The 24,858-nt window shown below is 41.0% G+C and overlaps 1 protein-coding gene across 7 annotated transcripts in view; it reads right to left on the reverse strand.

Annotated features, from left to right (window-relative positions):
- Positions 1-24,858, reverse strand: part of RBM33 (RNA binding motif protein 33) — a 133,447-nt gene that overhangs the window by 33,076 nt on the left and 75,513 nt on the right. For all 7 annotated transcript variants that reach the window (XM_050785695.1, XM_050785700.1, XM_050785699.1 and 4 more), the window contains 5 exons: positions 11,891-12,023; positions 11,145-11,488; positions 9,280-9,588; positions 7,201-7,488; positions 3,684-4,337 (listed from right to left, as the gene is read on the reverse strand). In XM_050785695.1, the coding sequence (XP_050641652.1) occupies positions 3,684-4,337; positions 7,201-7,488; positions 9,280-9,588; positions 11,145-11,488; positions 11,891-12,023 (1,728 nt within the window). The remainder of the gene's footprint in view (positions 1-3,683; positions 4,338-7,200; positions 7,489-9,279; positions 9,589-11,144; positions 11,489-11,890; positions 12,024-24,858) is intronic.

The following is a 24,858-nucleotide window of genomic DNA, read 5'->3' on the forward strand; positions in this document are numbered from 1 at the left end:
TCCGGCATAAAATCACATATTTCTAAAAGGGGCCTTAGAAGCATTCTACAAAGAAAATGGGAAGTTAGGAAGTGCTTCTGTGTACCAGAAGCTTTCGTTTGTTGACTCCTCATAGCAGACTTATTAACCCCACCTGCAGATTGGAAATTAAAGTTCAGAAAAATGAAATGAATGTTCAGGGTCCCAAACAACAGACAACTATTCAAACAGGAGTCTTTCTACACCCAAAGCCACACTGCTTTACCCCATCACATGACTGCGTGCACAGGTGAGCTCTCAGTCCTACAGAAAGGCTCCGATCGCTATACTCTACAGCAAGAAATTTCAGAGCAGCCAACAGCAAACACGATGCCAGCAATGAGCCCCTGAATCTGCAGAGTCACTTTTCAAGCTTTAAACCAAGACGCTGACCCTAGTCAACACAATCATGTAAGAAACAATACCAGGAATCATGCTGTTCATTTCTTTTCAGAACTGTTCCCTATGCGCACGCATACTGCAGCAGCAGCCACAAAAGGGACCACCATGAAAGGACTAGACGTTCTCTTACAATGACAAGGACCAAGGAAAATCACCTGAAAGGCGATATAATTAACCACAGGGCAGACTGCAAAAACCTACGGTCTTAAGACTCGGCCTCCCTTACTTTTCAGAAAACCCAGTTTAATAAAATCCAACGATAAATTATTTCATTGTAAGTAATGAAATATCGAAAATATAGAAGAAAACTCCACTCGATTCACAATTGCCTCATAGACATGAGTATACTCACAGAAACCTAATTAAGTTGTATATCGTAGTAAGAAAAGCAAGAAAACTGTGCTTTCATAAACATGTGAAGAATCCTGTGGACACATATTTTAACTGCAGTCACCCACCAACCAGAGCACAAGTTCTTGAATGGCACTACGCAAAGACAGTTCACTATCCTGTCTAGAGACGTGAAGAATTAGGAGGCTACTGAATGCAAAGAATAATTTAATTAAATGCATTAGATTTAGTTACACTAGTTAAATTAGAAAATTTAGGTTAGGTTAGGATATAGTTTAGGTTAGAAAAAATGGGAAACATGAACCAACAATAAAATGTTTTTATTAAATAAGTAATCATAAAACTAAAATGTATATAATGATATTCTGTATAGGTACTATGTACAAGTTAATCCTCCCCAAACGCTACGCCCCTGTCAGCCAAGGCCTGCTCAGCCCTCAGCTCGTTAAGATTCTGAAGGCAGAAAACATCCCTGAGCGTTAAGATCACAGTCCCCAGGTGCAGAGAATGCCTCAGCAGCATCAGGCACAGAAACACAAGCCAGAATAAACATTTCCTTTTTGTATTGTCTGAAATAAGCACAATTTGCAATTAACCACCATTAGCAATATGTTCAAAGAGTCCTCACCCACAAAAAAAACCAAAAAACAAGGCCACTAGGCAAATACTGTTTGTTCTGGTTCAGAGAAATACGAACAAGAGATCTTCCCTGCTAGGTCAAAAGTGCCAATGTGCTATTGGAGGGCCCTGAGTAAACTCTAAGATACTCTAACATGTGGGCTAGTTAACTTGAGGTGAAAGATAAAGAGCTGTTCCAAAGTACTGGTTTGACAGCTATTTTCATGAAAAAATCCTTTGCTTTTCCTATTTATTGTAAAATTAGCATAACTTTGGAATTAGGTCTGATATAAAAATAAATTTTTTCCATTGGAGAAAAAGAGTAAAAATTCACGTAGATAAAATTCTTTTAAAGGAAAGCTGTTTATGAGTGTAAAAGCTGCTCTTTGATGGTAGAAACCGGACCCTTCACTTCCCAGCCTGCCAGTGCAGAGTACATGCAGCCCTCTACACTGGCCACTGTAATAAACAGCACCAGTTCTGGCTGCTATGGGAAAAGGCCTAATTGCCAACAATGGGCAACATCTCACCTTAAAAAGTTTGTAACACAAGTAAAAGAATGAGACACTGATTAACACAGTATACCTAAAAACAAGGTCAAAAGCAAAAGGGCCATAAGCACTGAAGAAACTAAGGAGTGCTTGAGTTCTCACCGAAAGGTAACAAATTCATGTAATATGAAAACGTGTAATACAATTCTTCTCAACATTTCTAATTACAATGAATAGATGTGAGAAAACAGATTCAGATAAAACAAAATTATGCATCCTACTGGATATTCTACATATAGAACTTCTAATTATAGTATTTTGTACAAATTTTCTTATAGCACATGAAAAAGTCATAGTTTTGTTCCACAAAGCAAGAATTAAAAGCACTAAATCTCAGCTAATTAACCAACAAAATGAGTTATTCTTAAGCACAAGCAAGGAGCTGAAGTAACGTATTCCTTCACATGCTCACATGTCCTACCATCCTGAAATGGACTAAAAGAGAGATGTTATTTTCTTTTTTTACTATATATATTTTTTGTGTCTTTCACAGCAATCATTGCTAGCTGGTTTACTCTAGAAGCCTATGTTTACAACATTCCTACTTTCTTCCTCAGTTTACAGTGTAAAATTGCATACAATGAATAGCACTTTTATAGAGCACAGCAACTACAGAGACCATAGAATTTGTTATAGAATTCGTTTTCATGAAAACAACAGATGAGAGCTACTTACCACAACTAAGTAAGACTATATGGTGGGATAAAGAAGCAAGTGTTCGACAGACTTCTCTATGGAAGAATCTTCTGCAGTGGAAATCTATCTGCAGTGACTGGTTTTATTTTAGAGTGCTGAACTAACTTATCCAAACTATAGTGGAAAACTGGACTTCCTGTGCCTGACTGAAAATGACCTGATATGGACACTGATCAAAAGAAAGAGAAAGAAATGAGGCATGCTCCACTTCTGAAAGCATGTGGTAAGAGCATACAGGACTTCAATTCTAAATTCTATGATGTCTTTTTTTTTTTTTAATAGGGCAAACTGAAAACAGAAAACTAGTAGTAGTCCAGTAGTCTGGGACAAAGTTGATGAAAATGAGACACACACCTGCGCTGCCCACACTCCCACTGTGCCCACAGCTGCTCACTGAATCTAAAGCTATACACAACAAAGGATTTGTGTAAAGGAAAAGTTATCTCCAAAACAAACGTAATGATTTTATCACAAATTATCTACAAGCAGCAGCTGAAACTGAGTAATATCTAATTTAGGGATTGTCACACTGGCCTTTCATTAAGACTCAAAAGAGAAAACTAAAACACGTGCCTCATAACAACATTCTGCTCAGATGGGCGACACCTGCAAAGGCAGTCCCATGAGGTTATGACGCTGTATTTTTACTGTACCTTCACTATGTTAGATACATTTCGACACACAACTACTCACCACTGTGTGACAACTGCCTACAGCATTCAGTACAGTAACATGCTGCACAGACTTGTGGCCAGGGAGCAACAGGCTGTACCGTACAGCCTAGGTGTGCAGCAGGCTGTGCCATCTGCGCGTGAGTACATGCTAGGATGTTTAGACAATGACGAAACTGCCTAACAACACATTTCTCAGAACATATGCCCGCCGTCAAGCGACAACTCTTATACCAACTTCGAGTAGGTAGAGGTTGGTTACAAGACTGCAACAGAGGTAATTTTTAACTCTTTCTTCAAAAATATTCTCTGCAAATGAGGGCATTCTATGTGAAACACAGACTCAAAGAAGCTGTCATAAAACTTGTCAACTTACCCCACCTGACAGCTTAATCACCCTGACCTTGGAGCTGATGTGGGGCCCGTCTCCACCACCACTGTTTGTCCTGTGCGTGACAGTCCTTTTCACGCCAGGCTTTGTGTCCTGGGGCCGGCCCTGGATGGACGCCACTCGAGGAGTCTGGGGCACAGCTGGCTCCTCCACATCTGTGGGTTTGATCTGGAGTACTTTATGCAGCGGCTGAGTCTGACTTTGAGGAACTGTTCTGGTCTGTCTCAAATGTTTCAGTGGTTTCATCTGTTGTCCTTGATACTGCATGTTGGCACTGGATGGTACAAAATTTGATGTTTTGGGCTGAACGGTTGAAATACTGACATCCTGGTTTTTAACAAGAAGTCTGTTTTTCACATTTTGTCTGACCTGTGCCCCTGGAAAGGGCAACAGTGGGTTACCATTGGTGGGTGATGGTGACAGCGCCTGATCTTCCTGCTCCGCTGGGGGTGGGGGAGCATAGAGCTGCTGCTGCTGCTGCTGCTGCTGCTGCGCGAGTCTCTCCAGCAGCTCCTTCTTCCTGGCACCAGCCTGCTGCTGCCGCCGTAACTCCTTCTGTTTCAGGATTTCTTCTCTTAGGCGTTTCTGTTCTTCTATCTTTAAGCGATATAACCTTGTTTCCTCATCTTCATCAGGAAACTAAAATGGAAAACATCCACAGTTCACTTTGCTATACAGGCAAGGTGGCCATTCCAGTCCATTTCAATAAACTACAAGAAGACATTTACCAAAAGTCCTTTAATTCAGATTCTGAAAGAAGTCATTCATAATCTGTTTGAAGACTTTAAGTATAACTCCTTCCTCTGGGGAGAGGGGAAAAAAAACCACACAGCTAAAGCTAATTTGGAAAATCTTATCAGAATATTAAAAATGAAATAATGTAAATTTCCACTCATTTACAAGTTTAAAACCAATTAAACTATTCATTTAAGAATCAAAATATGTTTCAAACAGGAATGGCAGCAGTAGGGAGGCCTGCTGTCACACAGGTTTTATCTGGCTCTTCCCTGACAAACCAACAAAAGGTGGGGTGTAAATGACCTGAAAGGCTCTGATTAGAACTATTGATTTTTCGTACAGAATTTTCAGCCTGATCTCAAACTCATTTGTCACAGAATAATTGGTTATAATGAACAGCACAAGTCAATCTCTCTGACCTTGAACTCATGCACTCTCCTCAGAATCAAAATGTTGCCAATTGCAGTATTGGAATATTAATGGTATATAAGGAACGCCTTTAATATTCCAAGCTCCAAACCATTCTGCAAGTCAATACAAAAAAATCTTTGAACAAGTCCAGTAACTTTCATAAAAAGCATCCAATAAGGAAAATGTATAAAAAGTTAAGCATTTTTAAAGAATTATAATATTCTTTAAAAATCATCCATATCCACAGACCCCGTATAAAAGAATGTAACAAGATTTAATCTATCTAGAATTCAGCTATTTCACCATCTTACTTTCCCTAAATAAACCTTAAGAATTAGGAACTGAGGACAAAAGCACAGCTGAGGAGTCGGCTGGTGCCCTGGAGCTTGAACGCCTAGTGCCAGCCCTCACTCAGGGATTACTTGTCGACCTGGAAGCAATTCTGACCAACTCTCTTCTCTAATTTCACATCTAGGGCAGATTTCAAACCGCAAAAATGAAGGTGGGTGAGAGGCTGTTTATACAGGCAGGCATACAGAGCAAGACGTGACATCCGGGAGGATAGTGGACAGAAGGGACATGGGCATCGGGGGAGCAGACAGCCGGGGACATATTAACAGGACCCAAGGCGCCACTGCCTCAAAACACAGGAATAATTACTAGTCATTGGAATTTCTTCCCATGCAGTCAAGAAAGAGTTAAAGCATGTTCAGAACAGCAACTGAAATACTTGGAAAGACTAGACTAAGCAGATTCACCCTATATTATATCATCATCAAGTTCAGGGGACATAAGAAAATAAGTCACAGTTAGCTAAGCAAAACAAATAGAAGACCTTTCTTTTAAAAAGTAAAAAAATATATATAATCTTGGTCCCCTTTATATACAGAGAGAAAATTAAAAGAAAATAATTCAAGACATTCCGTTTATACTACAGCAACCTACAGGTTCCATTTCACTCAAGGCATTTTTTTGAAATAACTCTATGGAAGAATCCTTTAGAAGTTTGCCTAAATCAGCTATCATGGAAGGAACTGAGAGCCAGATGTGCCAGCAGGATACCTGAAAGGTAACTTCCCCTACTAGGTAGCCCTATTGTTATATAAGTAACGAGTGTGTGACTTCATTTTTCTGAAGCAAATCAGTTATACATACTGCGTCAGAAGCTGGCTATATACACTAGAAGCATAATAAAACTTTTATCAAAGACTTCTTTACAAACTATTCTAATCCAGTTTGTAAATCTACATTATTTTTTCACATATTGATTTTAAAACCAAAAGTCACCTGTGTTCTAATTAAGAGTTCATCGTATGTTAATATTTCAACTTTGTACTTCGAATTTGGTAAACAACACATTACAGCTGCTACAATAATGTATCAGAAGAAAATCTGACTGAAAAAAAATGAACTGATTAAAAGGTAAAACCAGTGTTAACTGGTTTTTATGAAACTAAGAAAGCATGACTTGCCTAAATTCTTAAAGTCATTCTTCATGACACCGATATTGGACAAGTTTAATTCATTGCACTGCTTCAGAGCACTCCATACACATTTCACTAAGGCTGACACGCCCTCGAGGTGCCAGCCCTCGGCACAGGCCGCCCTGGCCGACCCCACTTTACCAGATGAAGAGACTGAGGCTTGTGGAAGAAGACGGCCTTGACTAAAGCCAGGTAAAGACTGAGCTGCATTGATTATTCATACTTACTACATTCTGAGCCTACTGAAAAATTAGAAACAGCAGCAACAACATATACAATTGTAATTCAACACAAAGCAAACCCCCAGAAATCTTAAAGACCAACAAGAAAATTGGTACTATCTTCTAGAAGTTAATAGTGTAAATTAAGAAACAGTCGTAGAATCCTACGGGATTCACCAGGTGTCGGCACATGACACCCCACGGGCTGAATCTGGTCCACCACCTGGTCTTATACTTTAAAGTTTTACTGGAACGCAGCCACATCTATTGGCTGAAGAACTATATTTAAATCGCCTTTGTGCTAAAATGACGAGAGGGGTAATGATGACAGTCTGGACTATAAAGCCTACAATATCTATAAAATACTTGGGCCCTTTACAGAAAAAGTTTGTTAAGCCCCAGTATATGTCAATTCTATATAACAGAACAGTAACTGTACATGTACATAAATAAAATCTAATATTGTAAACTAGAGAGAATACAGTGTTTTTTTTTAATAAACACAGCTGTTAGGTTAAAAAAAAAGGCCCAGGTGAAAAAAGCAGGAAGATTTTGTGAATAACTAAGTGAGAGCGAACTGAGACATCCAAGTTGATTATAAGGCTTCTTGTTTGAGACCAACATTTGTTAATAAGAGAAGTGTCCTACCTCTGGTTCTGTTTTTGCTTCTTCTTTAGGTTGAGCCACAGGGCTAGCGGGCTTGACTTTCACTTCCGTCTTTCCCTGTGAGCTCCTGGAAGCCGCCACGGCCCGCGAGGGTGGTGACGAGCTGATGATAGGTTTCACTTGCGCTGAGGGTGTGGCAGAGCAGCGGCTGCTGCTCATTTCGATCACGTGTGATGGCGCGATGGGCAATTCACGCAAGTTGCTGTTCCTTGGCGCAGTGGGCTGCATTTGCTGCATGGGTCGCTTGCTTACATTCTGAGAAGTTGTATTCTTTTCACAAAAAGAAAGAAATTCTAATTGTAAGTGGCAAGTTGGCAGAAGGAACATTAAAAGGCACATTATTAAATAAAAACACAATAAATCATTCTCATTAGCAAATGACTTCTCTTTTGGGGAGCGGATACTTTTCTCCTTGGTTAATACTTTTTTGCTCATACATAAATGTCCCCTGATCCATGTGGCAGCATGCCTCATCCTAATGTTAAGGACTTCCATTGGTAAAGGTGTCATACTTGCCTACAGACAGGCTCCTCTTTATAGAAATTACACCAGGCTCATCTTTAGCAGGTGCTTCAATAAAGGGACTGACAGTTTTAAAAGAATTGAGACAGCCAAAAAAGCACTCTATCTGCCACCAGAGATCAACAGGATTCACCTGCTACTATTTTACCTAGTCACTTAAATTTAAGCTGGAACAAGGAAAGAATCAAGCATCAGGTCAATGTCCTAAGAAACATGACCCCAGGGAGAAGAAAGGTGCCAGAACGTTTTACTCGAGAGGAAATGCTTAGTCATGTTCATCCTGGGGATTCTCAAGAGAGAACCAACACCTGGAGGAGGCAAAGAGAACACGAGAGCTGGAAGGGAGGAGGGGGAAGCAGGGGGATCTCCGAGGTCACACAGGTCAAATATCTCAGTGCACAAGAGTCATGAGAATAGACTACCATTATTTTTTATAACCCAGGTTATAAACCACCCTCTTCTCAGATTTAGAAATCCTTTCTTACTGTTCATATCACTTTAGTTGTGATGTTACTTTAAGAAAGACAAGTATCAGGAAAACTGAGATTCCAAGTAGCTAAGTAACATGCCTAAAGCTCAAGGGTGAAAAGGAGACAATACTAAAAAAAAGATTGACCGGTGAGAACCCTGACCACTGACCACTAGCTGCCACACTGTGTCTCTTTTTCCTAAAAACCAAATTACAAAGTCTCGTATATGTATTTAATGGAGGCAAGAGCCCTGACCACTGACCACTAGCCACATTGCGTCTCTTTCCTAAAAGACAAATTACAAAAGCCTCTTATATATATTTAATGGAGGCAAAAACCCTGACCACTAGCCACACTGTGTCTCTTTCCTAAAATCCAAATTACAAAAGCTTCTTATGTATTTAATGGAGGACAAGGGCAATGACTGTGGCCTTTTATTTTCCGAGCAATGCATTGTTTCCCAGTTTCTTTTAATGCATGACAAGTCACACATTTGCTGATGGTGCTTGAGAACACAACCCCACAAATAAATGTATGCTAGTCTCTCTGGATTGAGCATAAGCTCCTTGAAGGAAAGGAATTTGTCTCTTCTGTTCACTGTTGTATTCCCAGGACTAGAGTAGTACCTGGCAACAGAACAGTCAACGTATTTTTCCTGAATTCATTTATGTATTTATTCAGAGACCAGAAAGACAGAGATAATCTACACATCAAAAAATAAGCCACTGGTAAAGGGAAAGTGACTACCCCCAAAAGTATTTTCTAAAGTTACATGTCTGTTAATTCCTATCTATCGCTATAGAAATATCTAGATATAAGAAAGATGCTTAAGTAAATATTAACACAGTCTTTGAGACACAAAAGGAGTATCTTATCAATTATTGTAGTCAAGAAAACAATCACCTGAGTGCTTTTTAAAACATGGATTCACTTCAGAACTATATACAACACGTTTTAAAAGTTGAAATCAGAATTGGAAAGTATTCTAACCTACAAATGATGCCTCTCAAGTCCTGTAAGTTAAAAAGCCTCCCAGGAAGACACAGGGAAGACACCCCTTGACACTTACATGCCGCAGCCCCTGTCGCTGGGGGCACTGCATCCGGCTGCTGCTGGCCTGAGGCTGAGCGGTCTGTACATGAGGCCGGAACTGTGGCTGAGACATCGGCATCAAAGGAGGGGGCGGGACGGACAGGTGGTGGTGGTGGTGGTGCTGGTGCTGCGGCGGGTGCTGTGGTGGGTGCTGGGGCGGGGGCTGGTGCTGGGGCGGGGGCTGGTGCGGGGGCTGGTGCGGAGGCTGATGCTGCGGTGGGGGCTGTTGCTGAGGTTGCTGAGGCTGAGGCTGATGTGGAGGGGGCAATGGAGGATGCAATGGCCCCTTCCATGTCCAAAGAAAGAGAAATAACAGTTCACAAATGGTTATACCAGGCATAATCACTTCAATCATCTCCTTAAAAACCTCAACACAAGAAAGGCACTTTCACTGGTACCAAAACTTCATTTTAGACTTGCTGATGAAGGTAATAGTATCTTAAATGCAGTAATAAGCCAGAAGCTATTACCTTAAATTTTATATTTAATCCAGTAATTCTAGGATTGAATTGTCCTAAAGAAATAAGTATGCAGACAAACTCCTAACTCTAAAGTATGTTCCCTGTAGCACTATGATACTGAAGTACGGAAACCAGTATACACACGTGCAAACACACAGACAGCATGAAAGGGAGCCGTGAACAGCACTCTTAAATGATGGCATCAAAACCAACTCACTGACATGAAAAGATCAAATGATACATTACATTGGAGGGAAAAAAGCAAGTGGCGAGAAGATGTGCATTTTAAAAAATACCCCAAAAAAATGCTCCTGAATTGTTTCTAGGTAACGAGAGTATTTAATTTCCTTTCTTGTACTTAAATATACTCTAAGATTCTGCAATGGGGATATATTAATTGTATTTTTTTAATAAAAAGAAAAATTCTTTTTTTTTTTTTTTGAGATGGAGTCTCGCTCTGTCGCCCAGGCTGGAGTGCAGTGGCCGGATCTCGGCTCACTGTAAGCTCCGCCTCCCGGGTTTACGCCATTCTCCTGCCTCAGCCTCCCGAGTAGCTGGGACTACAGGCGCCCGCCACCTCGCCCGGCTAGTTTTTTGTATTTTTTAGTAGAGACGGGGTTTCACCATGTTAGCCAGGATGGTCTCGATCTCCTGACCTCGTGATCTGCCCGTCTCGGCCTCCCAAAGCACTGGGATTACAGGCTTGAGCCACCGCGCCCGGCCGAAAAATTCTTAAAAACATTTTATCTTCCTTTAACACCCTAGATAATACTCATTTTCCTTTTTTAGCTTAGATACGTATTCCATGTGTTTTTAAATAGTTGATTCAAGTTTACCATCGCTATGTATTTTAATAGTAACCCTACAATACAAGAAGAAATACACACTTGGTAAGAAAGATTTACAGACACATGTCAACCCATGAAGCAGAAGCCGGTCAGCAGAGGGCACTCAAGGCCCTCAAATAACCAGGGAACAGCAACATTTTCTTCCCCCCATGCAAAGACTCTTCAAAACTGTCTACTGCAGGAATGTAATCTGACAAAGTATTTCCACTGGTAAACCTTTCATGAAATTTTATACAGATGAGCAAATGTATTATCAAAACATGTCCTAATTTTATTAGTAGAGCCTTTAAAAAATCCTAATAAGTAGCATTTTTCAATACCCAAAAAATGACATTTTCCCATTTTTTTCTTGTATTGAGATAAGCAACAATGTCAAAAAAAGTTGTCTTTAATAAACAGTACATTTAAGACTAATACCCTTATTCTTTAAATAACCATAAATTGGTAGGCTCAAATAAAAACGTTTAACTTTATGAAACACAAAGACTCAAAGCTACACATTTTTTCCCTGGAGGTTCGCTGAGGACGCATACCTGCAGGTTGGGCTGTGCGTGTGTGGGCAGGAACGGCTGTCCTGGGCCCGGCAGGAACGGCTGTCTAGGAGGAATGAAGGGCCGTGTGGTTGCCGACCCAGGCTGGCTAAAGTGCAGAATCCCCACCGGACCTGGAGGCTGCAGGGCTGGTCGTACCGGCCGCTCTCTTGGGAACACTGGCTGCTGTCCTTGCTGATTAAATGCTGGTCCTGGCTGAGTGAATGGTAGAGGACTCGGAGTAGGAACAGGATGGCTACTGTTAAGAAGGGTAGGAGGCGGTGGTGGTGGAGGGGGACTTCGCTGTTCCAGAAAAAGATGGCTCGGGAATCGCGGTTCACCAGAAACTGAAAGGTAACACGACATCATGAACTTCAGGTTAAAAAGACCACGTGCTGCTCAGAAAAGCAATCTGAAGCACTATCCTCATGTGGACAAAAATCACAAGTGTTGACAGGTTATGAATATTTGGAAACAATTCCAGATTTTGCCTCTTATTTCTAGATTGCTTCGTTTGTCATTGTCTATACATAAATTCCTCCTTTATATGAGATGTTCCCATTTTGGATACCAACAATATCCAATTTTAGCACCTGAAACGATAGGCAGAATTGCTATGGTACAAAAACCTGGCATTCCCAACAACATCTCCAACTGGGGGTTAAATTCAGTTTACAAAATAAATGTGTTTGGGCACATCACCCAACACAGCTTCTGCTGTTACTCCACACCACTCACTCTTTCTGTACCTCCTAAGAAGAAAGGGTCTCGCTCCTGAGGCGGGGGTGGGGCTCTCCACTGGTCCTGGAGAGGGAGTCGTGGGGGCTGGCTGAAACTGTTGGGAACAGGTCCAGGTGTATGCTGTGGAAATTCTGGTGGGCCCTAATGAACAACAACAACAGAGAAACAGGGAAAAGGACAGAAAAATGGTATGTAATTTTCAGAAATATAGACCTGGTTCCAAGTTTTCCTCGAAAATGTCAAGTAATGTGTCTCCCAACAGTCATTGTCTTTCTCTTTCTACACACGCGCGCACACACACACACACACACACACACACACACACAGAGTCATGCATCGTTAATGACAGGGATACATTCTGACATGCATCCTTAGGTGATTCCATCATGCGAACACCACAGAGTGTATTGTAATCACACCCACACCCACCCCTAGATGGTAGAGCTTTCTATACACCTAGCCTGTATAGTACACACCAGTAGCTTGAAGGCTACACACCAGGGCAGCATATGACTGTACTGAATACTGTAGGCAACTGTCACACAATGCTAAGTATCTGTGGATGTAAACATACCCAACCCTAGAAAAGGTTACAATAAAATACAGTATTATAATCTCACGGAAATACCGCCGTCTATGCAGTCCACCATTCACCAAAACATCCTTACACAGCACATGACCGCACATATTAACATACAAACTAAGTGTTAAACAACAGGTGATTCTGCCATACTAAATGATCAAAAATCGAAACACAGCAACTAGAAATTAAGTCAATGTTTTAATGTCATTGTAAAACAAGAATATTATTTTTAAGCTTATTGAAATCCATCCAATTATTAGCCTCTTTCCCATTAATCCAAAACACTGTCATGACATTTATCTTTTTAAAGATGCTAATCTTTGCTATTTAACACGACTGTAGGCTGCAGCTACGAAATTGCTTTGCTTTAAAAGAAAACTTCAATCAGCAATTCCTGACTTAACAGAAAAATGTGAAATGTTTAAGAAACCAAATTATTACAAACAAAATAGTACACAGAGTCCTATGGATAAAAAAATTTAAACAAATTCTTACAGATTAACTTTTTTCAAAAACTACATGTTACTAAAACTCTTGAGAGACAAATTAAAATTACTTCATTTTTCAGTTGGCCTTTCAGATACTCAGGGAGACTTTTTTAAACCACTGTATTGACCTAAGCAGCAGCATAAAGGTAAAGAAATGTTCACCACTTTTTCACTGCTCCAAAAAGAATTAACTATTAACTATCATCAAAATAATTTTCATTTAATAGCACCTTGTCCTTTGAAACTGAGTCAATTATTTCACAACTTTTAAGTATTACTCTTCTCACAAACTTACAATCCCAATGCCTTGGCCTGTCATTTTATTACTAATTAGCTGTTCCCTCGAAATGCTAGTTTTCTAGCACTGAAAATGCTCTTCTGTCCGGGCGCGGTGGCTCAAGCCTGTAATCCCAGCACTTTGGGAGGCCGAGACGGGCAAATCACGAGGTCAGGAGATCGAGACCATCCTGGCGAACACGGTGAAACCCTGTCTCTACTAAAAAAAAATACAAAAAACTAGCCGGGCGAGGTGGCGGGCGCCTGTAGTCCCAGCTACTTGGGAGGCTGAGGCAGGAGAATGGCGTGAACCCGGGAGGCAGAGCTTGCAGTGAGCTGAGATCCGGCCACTGCACTCCAGCCTGGGCGACAGAGCCAGGCTCCATCTCAAAAAAAAAAAGAATGAAAATGCTCTTCCACACTGCATTTCCCTTCCTTCTCCCTACAAAAGTCTGTTCTACCCATGGCATTGAGAGAACAGACAAAATGAACACTAGTATAAACACCATAAACCCTTAAGATTGTTGGCTACAAAATAATAAAGAAATGTTTAACACACAAATATTACATCTTCATAAAAACATAAACTTTAGGCACTTATTGAAACATGGTACAACAGGAAGTCCAAAGCTGAAACTCTCATGGTTTTTATTACTTTAGGTGAAACAAGGAAATCCGTACCAACTATTGCCTGACATTAGGGAGTGTCACTTCTCTAGATAAAGACATCACTTGAACCCAATAAATGTCAGTAACTGAGGAATATATTTGTAAGTGAGAATACATATCATATACACGGTCTTTTGCCCCTAATAAATGTATATACGTTATCATAATGATAATTTGAAAATTCACTGATAAGATACTTTGATATGGATCTCTTTTTTTGAGAGAGAGAGAGAGAAACAGAGTCTCACTCTGTTACCCAGGCTGGAGTGCAGTGGTGCAATCAGCTCACTGTAGCCTCAAACTCCTGGGCTCAAGGGATCAGAGCATGCCACCATATCCAGCTAGTTTTTCTGTAGAGGCAGGGTCTTGCTATGTTGCCCAGGTTGGTCTCGAACGCCTGGGCTCAAACAATTCTTCCACCTCAGCCTCCTACAGTACTTGGATTACAGGCATGAGCCACAACACCGGGCCAATATTCTTGAATATTTAATATCTTTACTTTGCTAATAATATGCTCGAAAAATACTTCTAATAGCACAGGCCATTACATACTGTTACTCACTAAATCTGCATGAGGAATTTCAATGAGCTTGCCTACTTTCTCCCACTGCCAAAGCTTTTTCCTCTTGTTTTAAAATATTTTCATCTTTTGTTTGAAGTCAATGAAACACATGGTGTGAGCATGAACGTATCTCCTCCAAAATAATATTGTATTCCTCCAGGTAACTTAAATGTTCTCTTTATAAAGTATAGCATTAGTATTCCATCTCTACTTTTGTGTATCAACATGATTCTGACATATACAGACAGTTCCTGACTTACAATGGTCCAACTTACAATGTTTGCAACTTACAGCGGCCTCATCCTGATGTAACCCACCGTAAGCTGCGGAGTAGCTGTGCAAGCATTTCAAAACATGTCTTAAAATAATCTTCCAAACTTTCTGAATGACAATAAATTAGCAATCAAGGTTCTGCATTATTTCAAAAAAACGTTTAAATGATGCTTCTCAGAATGACACGGAATAAAACAAACAACTGCCTGCCTCTGCATGCAGAGAGGTTTGACTGATCACATTGTTTCCAACCCATGCAAATTGGCAATGGTGGTGCTGAATAGAAATCCTTTTCCAATTACTCATAAGCTGTTTCAATGCACACTTGCCTACGCTTATTTCGGGGGAGGAGGCACACGGGAGGGGTTTCAAACAGATAAATACAAAAGGAACCAGCAAGATTCATTAAAAGAATTTGCATTCAGAAATGTAAAACATATGGATGAAAATGATGTCACTGAGACACCAAAAAGAGACAGTATCACAGCTTGAAACAAGCTAATAGTTGTGAAAAGTAAAAATCACTCAAATGTAAACTCTTCAAATGAAAAATGGGTATTTTATAACATTTTAGCTTACAAATACGAAATTAGTTAACACCTCTGGAAACTATGAAAAACCATTTCCAACGTTAAGTGTGGTTATGATAGCTCTCTTCATGTAACTGAGTCAAGATCAACCACAAGTAGGTTTGATGTTGGTTTACCCAATCACCTAGATAAGAGTTTGGACGGGGCTGATTTCGATTCAACAGAGGGAGGAGGTTTCTAACACTCTCCCAGCAATAAACACATCCTCAACCCACAGAAGCACTCACTCAGGAGGAGGAGCACTGCCTGCTGGGGACGATCTCAAAGCGAACTGGGCTAGAGCAACTTCAAGGTCTAAGCCAACTCACCAACAGTGGTCTGTTGATGTTGTTGAAATTATAGACCAGTTAAAAGACAAACTGGTAAATCTGGCTGGCACTAGTGCAGCCAGGCACACACTGGGCGTCAGGTGACAGCAAGAGTGGGTCAGGGAGAAGGAGCCCCGAGTAACAGCCGGGATGAGGTGTGGGCCTCTGTCTGCCAAGTCTGGAACCTGGGAGGTGCTCACAAAGAGACTGACTGAATTAAATGTTCATTTTCTTACTTTTCTGGTAGGTCTTGATGCCTAGTGGGAGCCAGATTAGGAGACCTAAGAACAAAGTCTCAGCATGGGTTAGAGTTGGGGAAGTGGGTTCTAAATCAAGGCTCAGGTTCTAGGTGACAAAACAGGAAGGTACTAGCAATGCGAATGGCCATCCTTTCTACTTGCCAGGACTCACAGCCTTTTATAGCTCAGCAAACGCTCCTACACACTCCCTACCATACAGTGACTGACAACTGCAGGGATTCTCGCAGAACTTAAACAACCATGGCGAATTCAACATGGACCAGTCAAGAACCAACATTTTATAAGCAGCCACTTTAGAACGAGGACCAAAGGGAACTCAGGCCCCCAGTCCACTGGCAGAGTCCAGGAATTCCTGGGTATGACGCTGTCACCACTGTCGATACCAGGGCCCCATGAACTCATCAACACACAGTGAGGAAACTAAAACTTACGACATTAAATCACTGGTCCAAGGTCACAACACTATTTTAGTATTTTTATTTTTCTGTAAGTTCACTCAACCACATCATATTCAAGAAAACCAAGTTAAAGCTCCTGCAAGGGTTCATTTTATTCATGACATAATAAAAACATAGTGGAGGGAGTTTCAACCCATATAATAAGAAATCTTATCAAAATTACTAAATTTGGGTTACAACTTTTCCCCGGCTTAGATATAAAAATCGTAGTGTACCCCCAACTCAGAAGGTGGACCCTGGACACTCGTCACATTACGCACTTCCCCTTTCCATCACAGGTATTTCCTTGAAAAATGTTCACTCTTACATTTCTGTCTCAGCCAAAATGCAAAATTACTACAGAAAACGGCTTCTCTTGTAACCCTTGGTATAGCACCTTTACCTCCTCCTGTCCCTGTTTCACTCTCTGGTCACCTCCCTGTATCAGGAGACGCCTGACACAGGGCCCAGATGGACCCAAGCCTCCGACTCCTCTACCCCTGTGGCCAGGCTCCTAAAGGCTGGAACATGAAGAATCCCATGAATTGGAATCACTAAAAGCTTTTATTTTATTTTAACTGGCTCATCAGTGTCAATCAGCAGTCTTTCGCCCTTCTCTCACTGCCCAGGATAATTTCACACCTCTGAGCACCTTCTAGTGATTCCACCACACAGCTGTCCCCTCTGCCTGCAAGGCCCTCGGCATCCTCACCGCACCTCCTTCCCACCCTTCTCTGCATCCACCTGCATCTAAACATCACTTTCTACCATGAGTAAGGGACTTGCTGCTAATTTTTAGCAACAGTCTATTTGTTAAAAATAAACATAAATTCTCACTCTATTATACATTTGGTCAGATTTTTCATTTAAAAGATAGGAACAGTATGCTGAAATAGAACAGAAGGTGAAAGTCGGCCACCGATGCGCTGACAGGCCGTCAGCCCTAACTACAGTCAGCACACTTCAGGGCTCGTAACTCATTAGCTCTATCAGTCACTACTATGCTAATGAGCTGGCAAAAAAGCAGACATCGGGAGGTGCCAGAAAGAACGGGAACAGTAAAATATACTTACAGAGAAAGCGGGAGAGTCCTTTGGGGCTATTTCCACTTAACCCTTAAACACATTTTTATTGTATTAACAGCTGGAAATCAGCATCATTGGGCGTGAACAGTTTTTATCAATTTACAATTATTTTGCCAATCTTAACAAAGAGTAAAGCAAAGCTTGATGTATCAGTCATTCAGAATGACAGGTAATTATGCACTACCACTCTCTCCGATCTCGGCTCAGTTTCCCCTTCACCCCTTTCCGGTGTGCCAGTTGCCAGGTGTGCAGCTGCAGGGTGCACTGTTCCCACAGGACCAACCAGCAGCAGGCAGAGCTCCTCCCCCGGTGCAGAAAGAAGGGCTGCTTCTGTAGCTGGCCTTTTGTCACTCAGCTCTCATGCCAGGGAAGTGCCAGTTCTCTTTAAATTTTGCCTATAATTAGAACAAGCTGAAAGAGGTCCTGATCTTTCAATCTTCGTTATTTAATAGGTGAATCCCTAATATTTATTACGGCTTTTCTTACTGGGCTTAGAACTGGAAAACACCATTTCTTAAAAAATTCTGTAGTTCTTCTAAGTTCCATGATTGTATCTTAGTGCCACAAGTCGCATCCTCAATAGTACAGAGGTCCTCACTTATCCATAGTTTCATTTTCTGGGGTTGAGTTACACACCATCAATTGAAATCTGAAAATATTAAATGGAAAATTCCAGAAATAAACAATTCATAAGTTTCACACTGTACACCTTTCTGAGTAGCATGACCAAATCTCTTGCCATCCTGCTCCGTCCACCCTGGGGAACGAAATCATACCTTTGTCCAGAGGATCCATGTTGAAGACTTCCTGCACGCTAGCCCATTAGTCACTTGGTCAACGTCTTGGTTATCAGACTGATTGTCACAGTACTGCAGAGCTTGCATTCAAGTAACTCATATATTATTTAATAATGGCTCCAAAATGCAAGAGCAGTAACTGTTTTATTGTATGATTAGCTATTGTTGCTCATCTCTTATTGTGCCTAATTTGTAAATTAAACTTTATCCTAGGTATGCATGTACAGGAAAAACCACGGTCTCTACTGGGGGACTCGCAGTACACGCCCCTTGGATAAGGCGGGCACCACAGCACCGGCCACGCGGCTGCTGCAGCAGGGCTCTTTATAAACCCTTTATCCCACCTTCCATCAGGCAGTTAATTTCAAGTCCTCAAAAAGACAGATTTTTCTCATTATAGATAAGGCAAAACGTAACTGGGAAAGCAGACTGGCCTCCACTCCACCCTGAGCAGTCAACCAAGGTTCACTTTTTTACTTTGCCACAGGTTGTGATCAGGGAAAAGGACTCTGTCTTTAGCCCTTTCGTCCTTTTTCCAAAAGAAAAGAGTTACTGAATTAGAAGAATAAACTCAAAGAGTTTAGTCCACAAACCTAGTTTTCCATAAAAATTCCAAGCCACCTGAGAACTAGGTACCTTACTTCTCAGGTCTCTAAGCACTATCAGATTCCCTGAAGACTTCCCTGGAACTTTAATGTTGTGATTTTCATCTCTTCCCAAAACTCTCTTTCCTTTAACTGACTATTTACATGCTGTCTAAATGCACAGTCACTGGCATTTGAATGTTACTGATACATAATAAAGCCCCCAAAATTCTCTCTCATGATAGTTTTTTCACACTCAGTGGAAAAGAAAAGCCTTTAAAATCCATCACTAATGTTCAAGCAGAACTTTATTCTAACTTCCAGCGATCCTGCAGGTGCCCAGGTTGAGAAGCAGCACTCATCATCGAACCTGACAGCTCTCCCAGCCCTGTCTCCATCCCAGCCACTTACCAGCTACAGCCTTGAGCTCATGACTGAATCTGTCTGGGCCTCAGTTTACTCACCTATGAAACAGCAATAACAATAGTACCCACCTCACGGGGGCAGGAAAGTCCTTAGGACAGTACCTAGCAAATAACAAAAGTTCATCATACATGTCGTTATCATTTTTACACGATTCTGTAGACAGCAGCAGTTTTTGTAGACAGACTGTAAATATGATATACAGCTTCTGAAATATGTCCATGTCTTCTGTAATATTTCCATGTTTCCAAACAGGGTAAAACCCAAATCAGTACAGATTCCCTGTTTGCATTCTTATTTCTGAGTTCAAATCAGAAATCCCTCATAAAGTACCAGCAAGTCCTAGAAACTTTGTCTCTTGAATCTCTCCAAACCACTCCCACTTCTCTCTGACCTTCAACTGTCGGGTACGAGAGCTGAGACCAGACCTGCCTTATACATCAATGTGTTTCCATGCTTGGCCCAGTGCCTGGCACACAGGCGGTTATAAATATTTAATGGATGAATGAAATGCCTGTTTGTAGTAGCAAGGTATTCCCCGAGCCTCACATTCTCAACCTGGAAGTACCGCACCATGCTGTAAAACCAGCTGCCCACAAAACACGGGGAGAGGTGCTGAATGGCTGAATGAAGGAAGGAAGGAACAAAGGTTAGGATGTACTGACCTAGACCTTGGGCAATGAACTGCCTGAGGCTTTCGAGCTGAGCAGATGTGAAACACATACATGCACTAGGACCAAAGAGAAGCCAAGATCTGGGGTGATCACTGGTTGAGAGACAGAAAAATTAACAGAACTGAGTTCTTACATGTATGACAGAATTTTTTTTTTTTTAAGAGACAGGGTCTTGCTCTGCCACCCAGACTGGAGTGTAGCAGCACGATCATAGCTCACTGCATCCTCAAACTCCTAGGCTCAAGTGATCCTCCTGCCTCAGCCTCCAGAGAGCCCAGGACTACAGGCATGAGCCGCTACATCTGGCTGATTTTTAAATTTTTTGTAGAGATGGGGTCTCACTGTGTTACCCAGGGTAGTCTGAAACTCCTGGCCTCAAGGGATCCTCCCGCCTTGGCCTCCCAAAGCACTGGGTTTACAGGTGTGAGTCACTACATCTGGCGGGTAAGAAATCATTTTAACTCGTATTCTATGTAATATTGTTAGAGAAAACGAGTGAGAGGACCATGCTGACTGGCTTCCTCCCCCTGCAGCTGGGAAAAGAGTGAGGGTCACCGGCGGGAGGCCAGAACTTCCACGCTAACAGGGTTTGGCTCTGCATCCCCACCCACATCTCATCTCCAACCGTAATCCCCACAGGTGGAGGGAGGGACCTGGTGGGTGGTGACTAGATCACAGGGGCAGTTTCCCCCACACTGTTCTCATGATGGTGTATGAGTTTTCACAAGATCTGATGGTTTAAAAGTGGCACTTCCCCACTTTGCTGTCTCTCCTGCCACCCTGTGAAGAAGGTGCTTGCTTCCCCTTCACCTCCTGTCATGATTGTAAGCTTCCTGAGGCCTCTCCAGCCATGCGGAACTGTGAGTCAATTAAACCTTTTTTCTTTATAAATTACCCAGTCTTGGGCAGTTCTTTATAGCAGTATGAAAACAGACTAATACACATGCTGTCTCATTTAATCCTTATCACAACCCTACAAGGTAGGTATTCTGCTCACAGAAATCTTCTGACCACTTAAATAACCTCCACTCAGTACAAGGTTAGAAAGTGGCAGAACTTGAATTCAAACCCAGGCTGCCTACCTGCAGAGCACACTGGGGATTCCTTGGCATGAACAGCAAATGGGGAGGGATTTTTCTCACATTCCCTAATCAGTCCCTAATCATATGTTTTATCATTACATATGTAAGTGTAATTGTGCAAGTCTATGTGTGTTTCAGAGGCAAGAAAACCAGTATGTACTACATCAAGTCAAAAGTCAGATGGCCATGGAAATTCCATGGCAGGCTTTAATAAGTAAAAGAAATTATCAGTACTCACGTGACCAATCTACAAGAACTGCATTAAAGAGGTAAGACCAAAGACGCTATCTAAGATGTAGAAAGAAACCATTTACTCAGGGTGAGTAAACAAGGCAATTTCTGACCTTGGAAGTTAGTTAAATAGAGCAAGAATGGGAAAAGAAGGATTTGCAAGTGTAGCCTGGAGTCTGCACATGCTACAGGCAGGGCGCTGACTCCTGAAGCAGCTGGGTGAAGGGCAGTGAGGAGGGAGTAACATTATGTCAGCAAGTGCACAGGATCCAAAGAACCTGAAGTACACACTGACCTTTACAGGTGGGGAGGCTGGCCCAGGGAAAGAGAGCACCTGAATGGTAGATAAATCCAGTCCAATCAGGAGGAAGTCATGACGGCCCATTTTCCAAGATGACAAATGCCCGCATATCAGTCAAGTGATACCAGGATAAGAAAAGAGGGCAGATAATGCAAGACACCTCTCAGAAAAAAACATTCAATGACTGATCCATGAAATACACCAGAGTGAAAAGGGTTGCCTCAGCTGGGGACAGTGCCTCACGCCTATAATCTTAGCACTTTGGGACCCCAAGGTGGGCCAATGCTTGAGCCCAGGAGCTCGAAATCAGCCCAGGCAACATGGTGACACCCAATCTCTACAAAAAGTACAAAAACAAATTAGCCAGGCATGGTGGGAGACACCTGTAGTCCCAGCTACTTGAGGCTGCGGTGAGAGGATCCCCTGAGCCCGGGAAGCTGAGGCTGCAGTGAGCTGCGATCACACCACTGCATTCTAGCCTGAGCTACAGAATGAATGCTGTCTCAGAAAAAAAAGCAGGGGTGGACGGTTACCTTTCTGGCAATGTCAGATGCTGCTGGACACAAGGGAGAGCTCAGCCGGGCAGATCTGCGGCTTGCCACTGCTCTCATAGAACTTGAGAGTTTAAATATTTAAATAAGTTGTTTAACTTTTAAGCTTTAAGATCCCAAAAGCTGCTCATTGACTGTTAACACTATTGCTTTTCTGAAACAGAAGTTTGACAAATAGCAGGTCTCCTGAAACGCACAGTGTCACTTTTCCTGTTTTCTGTTTGTTTTGAACACAAGTGGCACTTTTCTCTTTTCCTCTAATTACACAACTTAAATTCCGACGAACACGTCAGCCACATGGAAAAGACTCCCTAACTGCTCACCTAGCACAAGTTATCACTTATTCCTTAGTAATAGAGCCCTAATTTTATTCAGGACAACACTGCCCAGATAAAAACTACATATTCCAACTTATAAGGAGGGTGACATTTGGCTAGACTCTGGCCAACAGGAGCAGTTGTCAGCTGGAGAATGGGTGGCGGGGAGCTCCCTGGGGGACACCTCAGCTGGCCTGTACCTTCTGCCCTTGCCCTCCTCTTCTTTTGGCCTGGAATACAGACAAATGCATTAGGTGATGGGTAGATGGAAAAAAATGTGAGTCCCTGATAGAGCTGCTGTACATAAAAAATAAAAGCTTTTTCATTTTTATGCAAAAAATAAAACAGTCACTGTTAACTAAGTTTTCTGTTAAACGAGCCTCATTCACATCCTGACTCAGTCAAACATCACAGCCAGTTTATTATGTTGTAGCCGATACAAATACTGCTCCAAGAAACTGGCAGACAAGTCACTTTTCCTCTGAGATAAAGAAACTCAGGTTTACAGAGTTAGAAGTGAATTAACTAAGTTTACATCACCAATGAATGACAACAAAGATGACAAGAACCCACATTTTCACACTCCTGGTTTATTAAGTGCTTTATCCATCATAGTACCTTGATTCTGCTAAAACAAATTTATCTCCAAGCAATGCCATATAAATCATGGTTCCAAAATCTGACATTCATAAGAGGTTCTGTTGATGTGATCATTCCTTTATTAACTTCTATCATTTCATGGGAATAAGGGTACTACATTACCAACTCCCTCTACCAAATACAAAATTATTTTAAAACTGTTATGAGCTGTGAATACCTCACTTAACAGAACTTTTAGTACTAACGTTAATTCTACCTTTTGAAAGAAAAGACTACTTTAATCCTCTCAAATAATTGCTCAATTTTGCTTTTCTTTATATCCCTTTAAAAATCCAAGGTAAGAAATTATTATTCTCTCTCATATAATTCTCATACAAATTATACCTTCACTTTTCTGCATCTCTTGTTAATTACATGATTTTTATCTATATTAATCCTATTCAAGAAGAACTGATAACTCCGTTTACAAAAAAAAAAAGATGAAAAATTTTGCATAAATTGCTTAGCACAAAGTTAATCGTATAAAGCCAAGAATAAAAAGGCACTAACAGCTATTATGTGACTTATCAGCTTCCCTAAAAGGGTCAGTCCGTATATTTTAATAAGACTAATTAAATATCTTAAAAATGTCATTGAAACTTCATGAATCTTTCAATAAATTATAACCAATCTCTACAACATGTTTTCCTTTATTAATCTCACTTAAAATACAAAGAACTATATAAGAAACCAATTGACACTTAGGAACACCTCTCAGTTAATTCCGATTAAATGGGTTGAATGCAAAGAATAAAGGCCACTAGTGACCCCTGACATAATTAAAATTACAGCCCTCTATCACAATATGTTAATCCTCTTATTTCAGTATTCTCCATGGATTTTTTTTTCTTTCAGGTTATGCCTTGTTTAAATACCTACATTCATCTTCCTAGAGGGTATTTTTATATTTACAGATGCATTCTAAACATTTTGAAGAAGGACGTACCTTGTGCCAAGTACTAGGTTTCATATTAGGGGGTAAAAAAAAAAAAAAAAAAAACACCACGTGAATTTAAATACGTTAGGATAATATTAATGGTTCAAGCAGTGAAACAAGAGCACCCACTACAAACTACAAAACTTCTGGGTACAAAATGGTGTTTTGATGAACCTCCTAAAGACTACTTACATTATTTCCTGAAATGAAAAACTCTTTATTTCTGCACCCTCACCCTCCCACGCCCTCCTGAAACAACTCCTCCCAATGACTGGCCCCGCTGTAGTAAACTTCCTCACTTCAGTACTTAATGAGGGTCACAACTTTATGTAGTTACAACTCAACTTACTGGATTCTATCATTTTTTCTCAGTTTATGGAAATTCAATTTCATATTGAAGGAGAAAGCACAGCATAAAAACTAAGAGAATCGGCCTCTAGTTCTACCTCCCGTGTCCAGTTGTGTGAACTTAGGCAATTTGATCTTTCCAAAAGTCAGCCTGCCAATCTCCAAAACAAAAAAATAATAATTTTTTACTTTTGCTCCACAGGCTGCTGAACACAAACTGTGGAATATAGTGATCACTCAATTTTTTTTTATTCACTACCGATTTTCAACCATATATGCTCTATAAAGACTGTATTTCCTCATTCAAAAAAAACAGAAAAAAAAAGAACCAACTAAAAAAGGAAAGCAGTAGTATCAGCTATGTCAACTGAAAAGCATACAGTCTGTCTTAAAGTCTCATCTGTGAATACACTGACTATATCATCCACAATCCACTCCTAGGCATTTACTGACAACTTATGTTCCAAAAAAAAAAATCTGTACACACATACACACCCCCCCAAAAAAAAACCTGCCATAAACAAATGTTTACGGCAACTCTAATCACAACAAAGACTGGAA

The sequence above is a fragment of the Macaca thibetana genome, chromosome 3 (genome assembly GCF_024542745.1).
Source record: "Macaca thibetana thibetana isolate TM-01 chromosome 3, ASM2454274v1, whole genome shotgun sequence".
Taxonomy (NCBI): domain Eukaryota; kingdom Metazoa; phylum Chordata; class Mammalia; order Primates; family Cercopithecidae; genus Macaca; species Macaca thibetana.